This window comes from Microcaecilia unicolor, chromosome 3 (genome assembly GCF_901765095.1).
Source record: "Microcaecilia unicolor chromosome 3, aMicUni1.1, whole genome shotgun sequence".
NCBI classification, from domain to species: domain Eukaryota; kingdom Metazoa; phylum Chordata; class Amphibia; order Gymnophiona; family Siphonopidae; genus Microcaecilia; species Microcaecilia unicolor.
This window is the reverse complement of record NC_044033.1, coordinates 379890067-379904154: the sequence shown is the minus strand read 5'-3', so window position 1 is coordinate 379904154 and position 14088 is coordinate 379890067. Positions and strand designations below refer to the sequence as shown.

At 42.4% G+C, this 14088-nt stretch overlaps 1 protein-coding gene across 2 annotated transcripts in view; it reads left to right on the top strand.

Annotated features, from left to right (window-relative positions):
- The window catches only part of DTNB (dystrobrevin beta), a 425808-nt gene that overhangs the window by 99837 nt on the left and 311883 nt on the right, over window positions 1–14088 (top strand). For both annotated transcript variants that reach the window (XR_003941631.1, XM_030198634.1), the window contains exon 8: window positions 13095–13261. Coding sequence is in view for 1 of the 2 variants with exons in the window: in XM_030198634.1 (XP_030054494.1) it covers window positions 13095–13261 (167 nt within the window). In the remaining variant the exon portion in view is untranslated. The remainder of the gene's footprint in view (window positions 1–13094; window positions 13262–14088) is intronic.

Below are 14088 nucleotides of genomic sequence, written 5' to 3'. Positions count from 1 at the left end.
ATAACTTAAATACCCTTCATCCACATGGCTTAAATGCTGACACAGATTTGTCTGTTTTTCTATAACCTCTTATGATAGCTGCCTTTTAAGAATTAATATCATATTATATGTAAGATAGACATCTAAGACATCCACCATACATCTATTTTTATTACTTAGTGTATTCGCTATGTCATTCAGACTTTTTATTCAAAATTCATTCACTTTATATTCATAATTTATTCGAATATTTTTCACTTTTTAAATAAAAAGGAAAATTATATTAGTAGCACGCTGCTGTCAATTGGTGCTCTTTCAATAAAGGGGGTAAGTGCCAATAATGGCACGTCACTATTTATTTAATTATTTTTTCAGATGCTCCGTTTGAATCAGTGACATTCTTTGACCTCTGACCTTTTTAGTTTCGTTTCGCCGGCTATTTAACCTTCCCCTTTTTATATATAAAAAATAGAAATACAGGCAAGATTAATCCATTAAAAGGATAATATTTTACACTACCCCTTAGCCATCTAATTTCTTTTTAAGTAAGCTAGAGTTACGAATATTGTGAAGTCATCAGCTATAAAAGATACTCTTATATCTATATGTTTTAATATATTACGTTGTTGAATATACTTCACTTTACATGATCCATTCTTTCTTCGGTTGTCATTATATATTATTGATCCCAAATACAAAATATTGCAGGACCATCGCGTCCTTGAGGCTGACCTATGACCCCCTGTTTCCTGTCTTAAGCTTCCTCTGTTTGCTGTGAGCTTTTTTCAGCAAACTCAGAGATACGCGACCGAAGCGCTGGCTTTATGTAAGTAGAATTTTTGTTTTAATGCTCTTTCAACGGCGAATTTGAAATGGAGTAAAACATATAAGCTGTCACTATCGATCTTTTTATAAACCATGCACAGAATTACGTTATCGATTATACATAGAGACAAATAATTACTGTCTCCACCTCTTTTTAGATCAGTGGACCATGTTTTGAAATCTCTGACTCAGCTGTTTTTTTCCAAACCAACCCTTGATGCATGTGAGTCCAATACATTTTTTATAATAAGTCAGGTTCTTCATTTTAGTATATAACATTGATACTTACTCATACAAATCTTTTTAAATTAACAGGATTTCTACAGTTTGCCTTAGATTTGGCAACAAAGGATTTTCTGTATAGGTGGGTGTCTTAGCCTATGTTAATCTAATTTATTCTTATGTATACATAGGGTATAGCTGTTCCTTTTCTTTTGAGTTCTGTTTTATCAATATTTGATATAATTTTAGATGATGTTTTCTATATATGTATTGCCCAAGCGATTAGTGTTATATATAGGGCATGTTTTATGAGATACATATGATTTTAAATTTATGTATGTATATACATGATATATCTGTTGTATGTGTATATACATGTATGTGTATATATTTTATATATGTTACCTAGATATGTAATATTATAGCAGATTACTCACCAATTTTTATTTATTATTTTTTAAAATATCTTTTATAGCCCCTGAAGCAGCCCAGTTGGGCGAAACATGGCCTGTGTCGGGCTGTTTGTACTCATATAAATATTGTTGTATTGTTTAAATAAATTGCATTTCATTTCCACACGATCTGCTCTTTTTGTTTTCTATCTTGCCGTCTGGTGTGACAGCAAGGCCCTAGATCCTTTTAATTGTCCTACACAGACCCTGCTTGAATACCTTCTACACTTATCTGAGTCTGGTCTCAAGACCAACTCCGTAAGAGTTCACCTTAGTGCAATTAGTGCTTATCATCAACATGTAGAGGGTAAGCCTATCTCTGGACAGCCTTTAGTTGTTCGATTCATGAGACGTTTGCTTTTGTCAAAGCCCCCTGCTAAACTTCCACCAGTGTCATGGGATCTCAACGTCGCTCTCACCCAGCTGATGAAAGCTCCTTATGAACCTCTGAATTCCCACCATCTGAAGTACTTGACCTGGAAGGTCATTTTCTTGTTGGCTGTTACTTCAACTCGTAGAGTCAGTGAGCTCCTAGCCCTGGTAGTGCATGCACCTTATATCAAGTTTCATCATAACAGAGTAGTCCTACTACTACCACTGCTACTATTTAGCATTTCTATAGCACTACAAAGCGTACGCAGCGCTGCACAAACATAGAAGAAAGACAGTCCCTGCTCAAAGAGCTTACAATCTAATAGACAAAAAATAAAGCAAGCAAATCAATTAATGTGTAGAGGAAAGAGGAGAGGAGGGTAGGTGGGGTGAGTGGTTACAATTCAAAAGCAATGTTAAAGAGGTGGGCTTTCATGGTCAAGGATGGGGCAAGACGTAAGGGCTCAGGAAGTCTATTCCAGGCGTAAGGTGCAGCGAGACAGAAGGAGCGAAGTCTGGAGTTGGCAATAGTGGAGAAGGGAACAGATAAGAAGGATTTATCCATGGAATGGAGTGCACGGGAAGGGGTGTATGGGAGGACGAGAGTGGAGAGATACTGGAGAGCAGCAGAGTGAGTACATTTATAGGTCAGTAGAAGAAGTTTGAACAGGATGCAAAAACGGATAGGGAGCCAGTGAAGCGACTTGAGGAGAGGGGTAGTATGAGTAAGGCGACCCTGGCAGAAGATGAGACGGGCAGCAGAGTTTTGAACCGACTGGAGAGGGGAGAGGTGACTAAGTGGGAGGCCAGCAAGAAGCAGATTGCAGTAGTCCAAATGAGAGGTGACAAGGGTGTGGATGAGGGTTTTGGTAGAGTGCTCAGAAAGAAAGGGGCGGATTTTACGGATGTTGTAAAGAAAGAAACGACAGGTCTTAGCAATCTGCTGGATATGAGTAGAGAAGGAGAGAGAAGAGTCAAAGATGACCCCAAGTTTTCGAGCTGAGGAGACAAGGAGAATGAGAGAGACATCAACAGAAATAGAAAACGGGGGGAGCGGGGAGGTGGGTTTAGGGGGAAAAATGAGAAGCTCGGTTTTGGTCATATTTAATTTCAGGTGGCGTTGAGACATCCAGACAGCAATGTCAGACAAGCACGCTGAAACTTTGGTCTGGATGGAAGGTGAGATATCAGGGGTAGAAAGGTAGATTTGGGAGTCATCAGCATAGAGATGGTAGAAAAAGCCATGGGATGAGATTAATGAACCAACGGAAGAAGTGTAGATAGAAAAGAGGAGGGGACCAAGAACAGAACCCTGAGGTACGCCGACACTCACCCTAAGTTCTTGCCGAAGGTGGTGTCGCAGTTCCATCTGAACCAGTCAATTGTCTTGCCAACATTTTTTCCTGTCCTCATACCCGCCCTGGTGAAGACAAGTTTCACACATTGGACTGTAAGAGAGCATTGGCCTTTTACGTGGAGCGGACAAAGCCCTACAGACAGTCCACCCAATTATTTGTTTCTTTTGATCCCAACAGGAGGGAGTTGCCATTGGAAAACACACAATCTCCAGTTGGCTAGCAGATTGCATTTCCTTCACTTATGCCCAAGCTGGGTTGATTTTAGAGGGCCATGTCACGACTCATAATGTTAGAGCCATGGCTGCGTCAGTGACTTACTTGAAGTCAACCTCTATTGAAGAGATTTGCAAGACTGCAACTTGGTCATCTGTCCACACATTCACATCTCAATACTGCCTTCAGCAGGATACCCAACACAACAGTCGGTTTGGGCAGTCGGTGCTGCAGAATCTGTTCGGGGTTTAGAATCCAACTCCACCCCCCTAGTCCCATTTTTGTTCTGTTCCAGGCTGCACTCTCAGTTAGTTGTGTTTCTTTTCAGGTCAATCTATGTTATGTCCTCGCCGTTGCGAGGCCCAGTTGACCAATGCTCGTTGTTTTGAGTGAGACTGGGTGCTAGGGATACCCCACTTGTGAGAACAAGCAGCCTGCTTGTCCTCGGAGAAAGTGTAGATACATACCTGTAGCAGGTATTCTCTGGGACAGCAGGCTGATTGTTCTCACAAACCCACCCACCTCCCCTTTGGAGTTGTTCTAATTCTCTGGTTGATTTTTTATTAAACTGATGATGTCACACTCGTGCCGCAGGTGGGAAGCCATTTGCGCATGCACGGTTCGCTCTGCCCGTGCGCCTGTGCATTCTAGAAAGTTTTTGTTTTGCGTTAGAGATTTGCCGGTCTCCTGGGCCATCGCGGACGTTGACCCAATCGTGAGAACAATCAGCTTCTGTTCTCGGAGAATACCTGCTACAGGTATGTATCTACACTTTAGGGATTGTCCTGGAAAGAGAAGATGAAACCTGTATCCACATAAGGGTTATCTACAGACCTCCTGCACAAACAGAGAAATTAGACAAGGATCTGATAAAAGATATTCAAGAGATTGGTATGAAAGGGGAGGTGCTACAGTTGGTAGATTTCAGTTTGTCTGATGTGGATTTGAACGTCCCATCTGCGGAATCGGAAAGAAGTAGGGAGATTGTGGATGCCTGTCAAAGTGCCTTGCTCAGACAAATGGTGACGGTACCCAAGAGGGAAGGGTCGATGCTGGATCTAGTGCTCACGAATGGAAGAAGTGTTTCAGTATCCATCTGGTTCCCCACCTATGTAATAGTGATCATCACACTGTGTGGTTTGATATAAGGGCAAAGGCGGAGAGCGGACACACAAAACTCAAAGTACTGGATTTCAGATGTATGATTTTGATAAAATGGGGGAATACCTGAAGAAGGAGCTATTCACATGGGAAAATCAGTGGTCAAAGGTTGCTATAAATATGCTATAAACAAGCGAAGCAGAAAGCCTATATAGTTCTCTAAACAAGTAGCTGAAAAAATAAAAGCAAAAGAGGCTTTGTTCAAGAAATACAAAAGAATGCAACAAGGGGATCATGGAAAAGATTATCAGATTAAACTGAAAGAAGTGAAGAGGGAAATACGGCTAGCGAATATGCGAGTGGAAGAAAAAATGGCTAAAGATGTAAAGAGAGGTGACAAGACCTTTTTCAGATATATTGAAGAAAGGAGAAAAGATAGGAATGGAATTGCGAGACTGGAAGATAATGAGAATGGCTATGTGGAGAGTGATGAAGAAAAAACGAACGTGCTATACAATTATTTCTCTTTGGTGTTCACGGAGCAAAATCCTGGAGAAGGACCGCGGTTGGCTACCGAGGGAACATCTGGGAATGGCGTGGATACTGCATCGTTTACGGAAGAAAGAGTTTATAAATAGCTTGAGAATCTGAAGATGGACAAAGCTATGGGGCCAGATGGGATACATCCCAGGATACTGAGGGAGCTCAGAGAGGTCCTGGTGGGACCTCTTAAAAATTTATTTAATAGGTCTTTAGAGACGGGAGAGGTACTGCAAGATTGGAGACGAGCGGATGTGGTCCCTCTCCACAAAAGTAGAGACAGGGAAGAAGTGGGAAACTACTCACTAGTAAGTCTCATGGTAGGAAAAATAATGGAGTCGCTGCTGAAAGAAAGGATAGTTAACTTTCTGGAAGCCAAAGGGTTACAGGAACTGAGGCAACATGGCTTTACACAAGGAAAATCCTGCCAAATGAATCTTATTGACTTCTTTGACTGGATGACCAAAGAACTGGATTAAGGCCGTGCGCTAGATGTAATCTCCTTAGATTTCAGCAAAGCCTTTGATACTGTCCCCCACAGAAGACTCGTGAATAAGTGAAAAGGGTTGAACTTAGGACCGAACGTGGTGAACTGGATAGGAAACTGGTTGACCGACAGGTGGCAGAGAGTGGTGGTAAATGGAATCCACTCTGAGGAAAGTAAGGTAGCAGTGGAGTTCCTCAGGGGTCGGTGCTGGGGCCTATTGAGTTTAATATATTTGTGGGAGACAGTGCTGAAGGTTTGGAAGGAAAGGTTTGCCTTTTTGCGGATGACCCGAAAATAGCCAATAGAGTGGATACCCTTGAGGGAATTGAAACGATGACAAGGGATCTCCAAACGTTAGAAGATTGGTCGAGGGTCTGACAGTTAAAATTGAATTATATAATGCATAAAATTATATAATGCATAAAATTTCACAAACACCTTTATTAATGTCCATCCATTAATTACCAATCCATACACAAAGCACTCACGCAACTCGCATTCAAATGTCTTACACACCATACCCCACAGAGCAAACTTATCATATTAATTTATGCCTTTACATAAACTTTAAATGCTAATCATGCCTATACCATTGATCAATGCTTGTACTTAAATCTATAATGTCCAGCCAGCTCAAAACACGCTGTTGAGATCAATCCTCTTTGGACTGTATAGCCATCTCCAATCATCACAGATCACCTGTTTCCATCCCAAAGTTGTTACGTCTGGGATCACGATAGCCACTCTGTCAAGCGATTAAATCACTATGTATAGTCAATGTTAAATCTCATTCATCACCCATCAAGGGATTATTTCAACTGTCCATGTGGGTCTGCTATGTGACACAAGAAAGGCTTGCATATGTAGCCACAAACAGACATCCGAATCTTTCAATTCCCTGTCCGCCTGAATTCCTTTAGTTCCTCTATGCGAGACCGCATTTCGAGATGTTCTTCGTCAGGAGGAACTATTAACCACCACCTATAATCATTTTATAAAACATTAACTATTTAATAATCTCAATCTAATGAAACAACATTTGTTTTATACAACACTAGCATAAATTCTATTATAAATGTTATATCGGCTGCTTACCATCCGGGCTGTCCCTCAACGGGAGTATCCAAGGATCCACCCACTGATTGCTCAGCTGCAAGGCCCTACACGAGGGTTTAAATACTACCCCATATTTCCGGAAAGAGAGAATTCACTAAACTCAAACCCACTCTACCTCCAAATGTAAACCCTCAGGGGCCACCATACCCCAGGAGAAAATGTATCTTTGCTCTATATTCAACAGCTGAGTGCTGACGTCACCCCCTCTCTTGGAAACTATTTGCATTAACACAGTGCATTTCAGATCTTCAATCTTATGGTTATGTGCCTGCCAGTGGGCCACCAAGGGGGTGAATTCTCTCTTTCTGGAAATACGGGGTAGTATTTAAACCCTCGTGTAGGGCCTTACAGCTGAGCAATCAGTGAGCGGATCCTTGGATACTCCTGTTGAGGGAGAGCCCGGATGGGAAGCAGTTTTGGTGGCCATATCTTGCTAAAAATGTAAAAAGTCTGGAAGCGGTGCAAAGAAATGCTACACAAATGGCATGGGATTTGCGTTGCAAACCGTACGAGGAGAGACTTGCTGACCTGAACATGTATACCTTGGAGGAAAGGAGAAACAGGGGTGACATGATACAGACATTCAAATATTTGAAAGGTGTTAATCCATAAACAAACCTTTTCCGGAGGTGGGAAGACAGTGGAACTAGAGGATATGAATTGAGGTTGAAGGGGGACAGACTCAGAAGTAATGTCAGGAAGTATTTTATTCACAGAGAGGGTGGTAGATACGTGGAATTCCCTCCCACGGGAGGTGGTGGAGATGAAAATGGTAATGAAATTCAATCATGTGTTTGGATAAACACAAAGGAATCCTGTTTAGAAGGAATGGATCCACAGAATCTTAGTGGAAATTGGGTGGCGACACCGGTAATTGGGAAGCAAAACCGGAGTTGGACAGACTGCTATGGTCTATGTCCTGATCGTGACTGAATAGATATGGATGGGCTGGAGTGTAAATGTTAAGAGGTTTCGATGTTAGCTTCAGAACTTAGTACAAGAAGAGTGCTGGACAGACTTCTATGGTCTGTGCCCTGAGAATGGCAAGGATAAATCAAACTCGAGTATAAAGTATCACATACCATGTAAAATGAGTTTATCTTGTTGGGCAGACTGGATGGACCATACAGGTCTTTATCTGCCGTCATTTACTATGTTACTATGTAAGAGTTTTGGCTTCAGAAGTTCCATCTTTAGGTGTACTTATAAAGTCTAAATTTCCATGTGATTTGTTGAATACGCCGAGTGCCTGTCTGCATGACTAAATGTAATTGTTGGCAGTTACGCAAAGTAAAACTTGGTGTAAATACCGACGCCTAAATATGTACAGACCGGGTATATCCTATTACAAAGCACATAGATTTTACAAATGCCCACATCACGCCCATTCCATGCAATTGGCCAAACCTGTTTTCAACTATGCTGTCACGGTTGTGCCCCTGTTTCATGCTCTCATTCATCTCGCCACCTGGTGGCTGCGATGGACTGTCTGCTGTTTCCCATGTTCCAGAAGTCATGCCGGTCCGGATCTTCCAGCCTTCCAGACTGGCTTGGGATTTTTGGAACTTAGCAGCACCCTTACCTGGTGAACTCCCTTGTATGTGGCCTTTATTAAGCACCTGGGATCTTTCAAACTTTGCCTTGGCAACAGAGGTCTTCAGTCCTGTTCTTGTCCTTGTTGGTCTGTTGCGATTCCTGCCCTGAAAGCTTGTTTTGCCTGTTTTTGACCTTGCTGGTTTCCTGGTTTATTCTACTGTCTGCTGCCTGCCCAAGACTCTGCTTGCTTCCTGGTTTGTTCTACGGTCTGCTGCCTGCCCAAGTCTCTGCTTGTTTCCTGGTTTATTCTACTGTCTGCTGCCTGCCCAAGTCTCTGCTTGTTTCCTGGTTTATTCTACTGTCTGCTGGTTTCCTGGTTTATTCTACTGTCTGCTGCCTGCCCAAGACTCTGCTTGCTTCCTGGTTTGTTCTACGGTCTGCTGCCTGCCCAAGTCTCTGCTTGTTTCCTGGTTTATTCTACTGTCTGCTGCCTGCCCAAGACTCTGCTTGTTTCCTGGTTTGTTCTACTGTCTGCCGCCTGCCCAAGACTCTGCTTGATTCCTGATTTACTATTGATTGCCGCCAGCCTACAGACTCTGTGTGGTTCCTGGTTTCCCTGCTGCTTTGCTACCTGCCGGTAAGACTCTGCGTGATTCATGGACTATTCTCCTGCTTCTGCTTAGTGCTTGTGCTGCAGTCCAGCTGCTCCAGTCCGGCCTGTGCCCGTCTGTCTGTGGTCTGCCTTGCCTTCTGTTTGGGTGATTTGCCTGCCGCCGCTGCTCCTCGGCAGTGGCCCAAGGGCTCACTTTTCCTCACCAGCGTGACATATGTGATTTAGAATTTATGTATATCATATTACAAAATATGTTTAGACAGTTGTGGACGTAAATTCTAATTAATGCCAGTTAATGTCAGTTGCTTGTTAATTGGCAATTATCAGCGTTGATTGGTTTAACTAATTAGGTTGTGTGCACAAATCCAGAATATGACTGGCTTTGCATGTGCAACTTAGGTCGCACTATATAGAATCCCGTGGGGTTGTGCCAGATTTAATTAAGTAAAAATTGTTTTCTTTATTGTTTATATGAGCATGTATCTTACCTTTACACGTATATTCTTGATACATATTTTTCCACAACTTCGATAGATACCATTTGTACAATGGTTAATAGGGAGAAGAGTTGTCTACTGCAGGATTGTTTCTTACACTGATGATGTTGCTCTGAAGTGACAGCCCTGGAGCAGGCCAGGGTCTACTGAAACACTATGTTGTTCAAGTGGCATAGTATGAAAATGTGAGCACCATTTGAATTTATTGAACACATCTGTTTACAGGATTGCTTCAGATAAGTTCTAAACAGTTTTTTCCTCTGCAGCTACGTTCAAAATTTATAGGGCCCTGTTTACTAAGATGTACTAGCCTTTTTAGTGCATGCTAAGGCTAGAGATACTCATGTGTTCTTATGGGTATCTAGCGTTAGCGCACACTACCGTGTTTTCCCGAAAATAAGACACTGTCTTATATTAATTTTTGCTCCCCAAGACGCGCTAGGTCTTATTTTCAGGGGATGTCTTATTTTTCGGGGAAACATCGGGGTCGCCCCCCCCCCCCCCCACCCGAGGTCGCCGGGCCCCCCCCCCCCTCCACCCGCCCTCCGTCACTCCCGGAAGTTGGAACTAACCTGACGTAACGTCTGCGAGGGCGGGGCACGGAAGGAAGGAGAGGTCTGCCCTGCTGCTGCGAGTGCAAAGGTGAAAGGAGGTGTTTAAGGTTAGTTCCAACTTCCGGGAGCGACAGAGGGCGGGTGGAGTGGGGCCCGGCGACCTCGGGGGGGGGGGGGGGGGGCGGCCTTGTCCGGCTCTCGGCGGCCCTGCTTTAAAAGAAAAACTTTGCTAGGTCTTACTTTTGGGGGAGGCCTTATATTTTCCAATTGCAGCAAGACCTCTACTAGGTCTTATTTTCGGGGGATGTCCTATTTTCGGGGAAACAGGGTAGTTTTTAGCGTGTGCTAAAAACAATAGCGTTCCTATAGCACGGCTTAGTAAACAGGGCACTTAGACTTTTATTATGTGAATTCCTATAGAAAAAATTCTGCTTTGGTTGTTTAAAATTCTAAAAATTCCAAAAAAGGTTTTCACATTGTGGTATAATTATTGTACACTAGTAAAAAAAGGCCCGTTTTGTTATGAAATAAAACGGGTGCTAGCAAGGCAATCCCCCACCCTCCCTCTCTGTCTCGCTCTGTCCCCTCCGAGTTCCAGACCCCTTCCCACCCTCCCTCCCAGTTCAAGGCCACCCGCCAATTAAGTGCTGACGTCTGACATCAGCAGGGAGAAGGGGCACCGCTATAGGACAAGAGCAGGGGCAGGCGGAACCAGAAGACCAATAGGAGGGAAGCCAGTCAGAAGAAGAGCAGACCCAGGTGGGTGGAAGCAAAGCATTCAAGGAGCCTGGAATCCAGGCAGAGAGAGAGAGAGCAGAACAGGTGCGTGGAAGCAAAGCAATTAAGGAGCCTGCAACCACTGCTCTCTGAACAAATCCAGAGAGGACTACACACACATGGCTCAGGCAGTGCCAGTCAAGTGTGCGTGTCGATGGGCCCCCGCACAGCCCGAGCACGCCGCTTGCGTTGAGGTAGGGGACATGAAACTCACAAAAGGGGCGATCAAGGACGATAAAGACGTAGCGGAGAGATTGAATGAATTCTTTGCTTCAGTCTTCACCGAGGAAGATTTGGGTGGGATACTGGTGTCGGAAATTATATTTCAAGCGGACGAGTCGGAGAAACTTACTGACTTCATGGTAAACCTAGAGGACGTAATGGGGCAGTTCAGTAAACTGAAGAGCAGCAAATCTCCTGGACCGGATGGTATTCATCCTAGAGTACTGATAGAACTGAAAAATGAGCTTGCCAGGTGCCCTTGGCCTCGATTGGCCGCTGTCATGGACAGGATGCTGGGCTCGATGGACCCTTGGTCTTTTCCCAGTGTGGCATTACTTATGTACTTAGTGGTCAATTTTGTATGAACCGCTTAGCTGGTGGATAAGTTATCATTCATTGGGCTCTCGCCAATTACAGATGTGACAAATTTGAACTTATACACCCATAACTTTCACACAGAACAATTTTTTCACACAAGGGAATATATATATATGTGTCTCCACGTGTTACATACAAACTCCAAACAGCTCCCCTAAATGCGCTCATAACATAAACCAGCAGGAGCTATTCAGAGTTTTCCCTATCTGGCTGATACAAAACAGCATACAAGTATAGATTCCAAAGCAGCAGGCTGTTTCTGTTAACACAGCTGCAGCCTGTCACACAGACTGCTATCATTTAACATTCATATGATACTCACAATGCCACCATAATACAAGTGAAGCACCTTAATAGGGTGCATTACAACATTTAAATGATCTAAGTATATAAGTATTGCCACACTAGGACAGACCAAAGGTCCATCAAGCCCAGCATCCTGTTTCCAACAATGGCCAATCCAGGTCACAAATACCTGGCAAAAAAGTTCAATACATTTTATGCTGCTTATCGCAGAAATAAGCAATGGATTTTCTCCAAGTCATTCTAATAATGGTCTATTGTCTTTTTCATTAGGAAGCCGCCCAACTCTTTTTTAAACCCCGCTAAACTAACCGCCTTTACCACATTCTCTGGCAGCAAATTCCAGAGTTTAATTACATGTTGAGTGAAGAATAATTTTCTCTGATTCATTTTAAATTTACTACTTTGTAGCTTTGTCATATGCCCCCTAGTCCTAGTATTTTTGGAAAGAGTAATAACATACAATGAAACATCTTAATAGGTGGAAATGGGGCCAAGTGCATTTGAGATGTATAGACGGGATAAATTGAGGGCAAATTATATATACTGTTTGTTGAATAAGATATGAGGAACTAGTTTGTGTTATAGGTGTGCAGTAACCTAGTCCCAGGGTGGAGGGAGTGGATAGTCAGTCGCTGCATGTATTAAAAGTATTGGGAGAAGAACCAGGCTTTCACCTGCTTTCTGAAATAGAGGTAGTCTTCAGTTCAGTATATCCCCTATGAAAGAGAGTACCAAAGTGTAGAGGCTACTGAAAAGGCTCACAGGTGGGTATCACATCATGCAATTTCTTTTGACAAGGGTGCAGGCAGTGATGCTTCTTGATCCCATTTTGTCTGAGGGCCTTGAAAATCAAAGATTTAGCTTTAGATTTGGCCATGTAAGATATTGGTAGCAAGTATAGTTTTTGCAGGAAGAGTGTGATGTAGATGTGCGGCTTGCAGCCCACTATCAGTTATGCTGCAGCATTCTTAGTTCATACACACAAAAAAATAATTGTAAATGTGTGTCTGATTTCTTAGAATGTGCTTTTTAGCATGTACTGATGCATTTATGTAGGCTATTTATTACAGGTCCCATTTCCTACAATGGGACCTATTTACTATTAATGTGTATTAATGGTGTTAGCATTCGCTAATGTGGTAATACACTTTATTTCATCTATCCCTGTGTGTGTCATTTTTGTGGTGCTTCTCTATAGCTTGTAGCTTATATCTTGATGTACCTGTCTATTGTTAATGGTATCAGATACTTGAATAGTCACTGTCTAATGTCAGCTAATTGTTCAGAGGTGTCAGGTAAATACAAAACAGCGTAAGATTTATATTCTGTTTTTACTGATTAGTAAATAAATCTGTAGAAAAGGGATTTCACATGTAAACTTAAGTGAACAAGAAATCGGAACAACTGGATGCAGGTTGCCTGATAATTTCTTCTTGGCATACTGACCTTCACACCACAGAAATATTTTAGTGATTAAAAGCCATAGTTTGCATTTTGTTATGGTCTTTATATGAGATTTAATTTTTTTTTCTTCCTGTCTCATAAGTCTTCCATCCTGTGGAATGTTCTTACTGTCGATGTGAAAGTATGATGGGTTTCCGATATCGTTGTCAGCAGTGTCACAACTACCAGCTCTGCCAGAACTGTTTCTGGCGTGGACATGCCAATGGGCCTCACAGCAATCAGCATCAGATGAAGGAGCATTCTTCTTGGGTAACTAGCCTCATTCTGTTAAATGTAGATGGTGTTCTACAACTCCTTTTTGTGCAAGAAATGTGTTTGTAGAGCAAAGTGTGAAATAATATTTTGACTTTTTATCAAAATGATTTGTGTTCTAAAAAATACTTCACAATAACTGGGTGTTAGACCATCACACTAATACTTTCCCTCTAAATACTAGAGCACACAAAGTTCTTATATTTTTTAATTTGGAGGTATTTGGAGTTGGAGGCTAGCCTAATGGTTAGAGCAGTGGCTTAAGAACCAAAGGAGCCTGGTTCTGATCCCACTGCAGCTCATTGTGATCTTGGGCAAGTCATTTAACCCTCCATTGTCTCAGCCATAAACACAGACTGTGAACCTTCCAGGGACAGAAAAATATGTATTGTACCTGAATGCAGACCGATTTGACAGCTTTTGGGTTTGCAGGCGGCATATAAGAAATTAAAATAAACAATGTGCATGTTTGTCTGTGAAGGAGGCCAGTATATATTGCACCAAGTTATGTCTGTGGGCATGTGGGATTATGTGAAACTTGCTATGGAATCCATGTGAAGAGGACTTTAACTGGTCTTCAATAAACAGTCCAAAAGAACAAGAGGCACAAAAAAGCCACAGCAAAGGTCTAAATGTCAGAAGAGAAGCAGCCAAAAGAACCAACCATTGGCTGTCAAAAGAAAATTTATTGAAAAAGCAGCCTTTTGTGATAAGGTGTGCTTATGTTGTCCTACCATGCAGATGTTTCAATGATAACCCAACATGTTTCTTTAGCTGAACTGCCTGTATCAGGAACACATTTGATCCTTATAATAGGAACACAT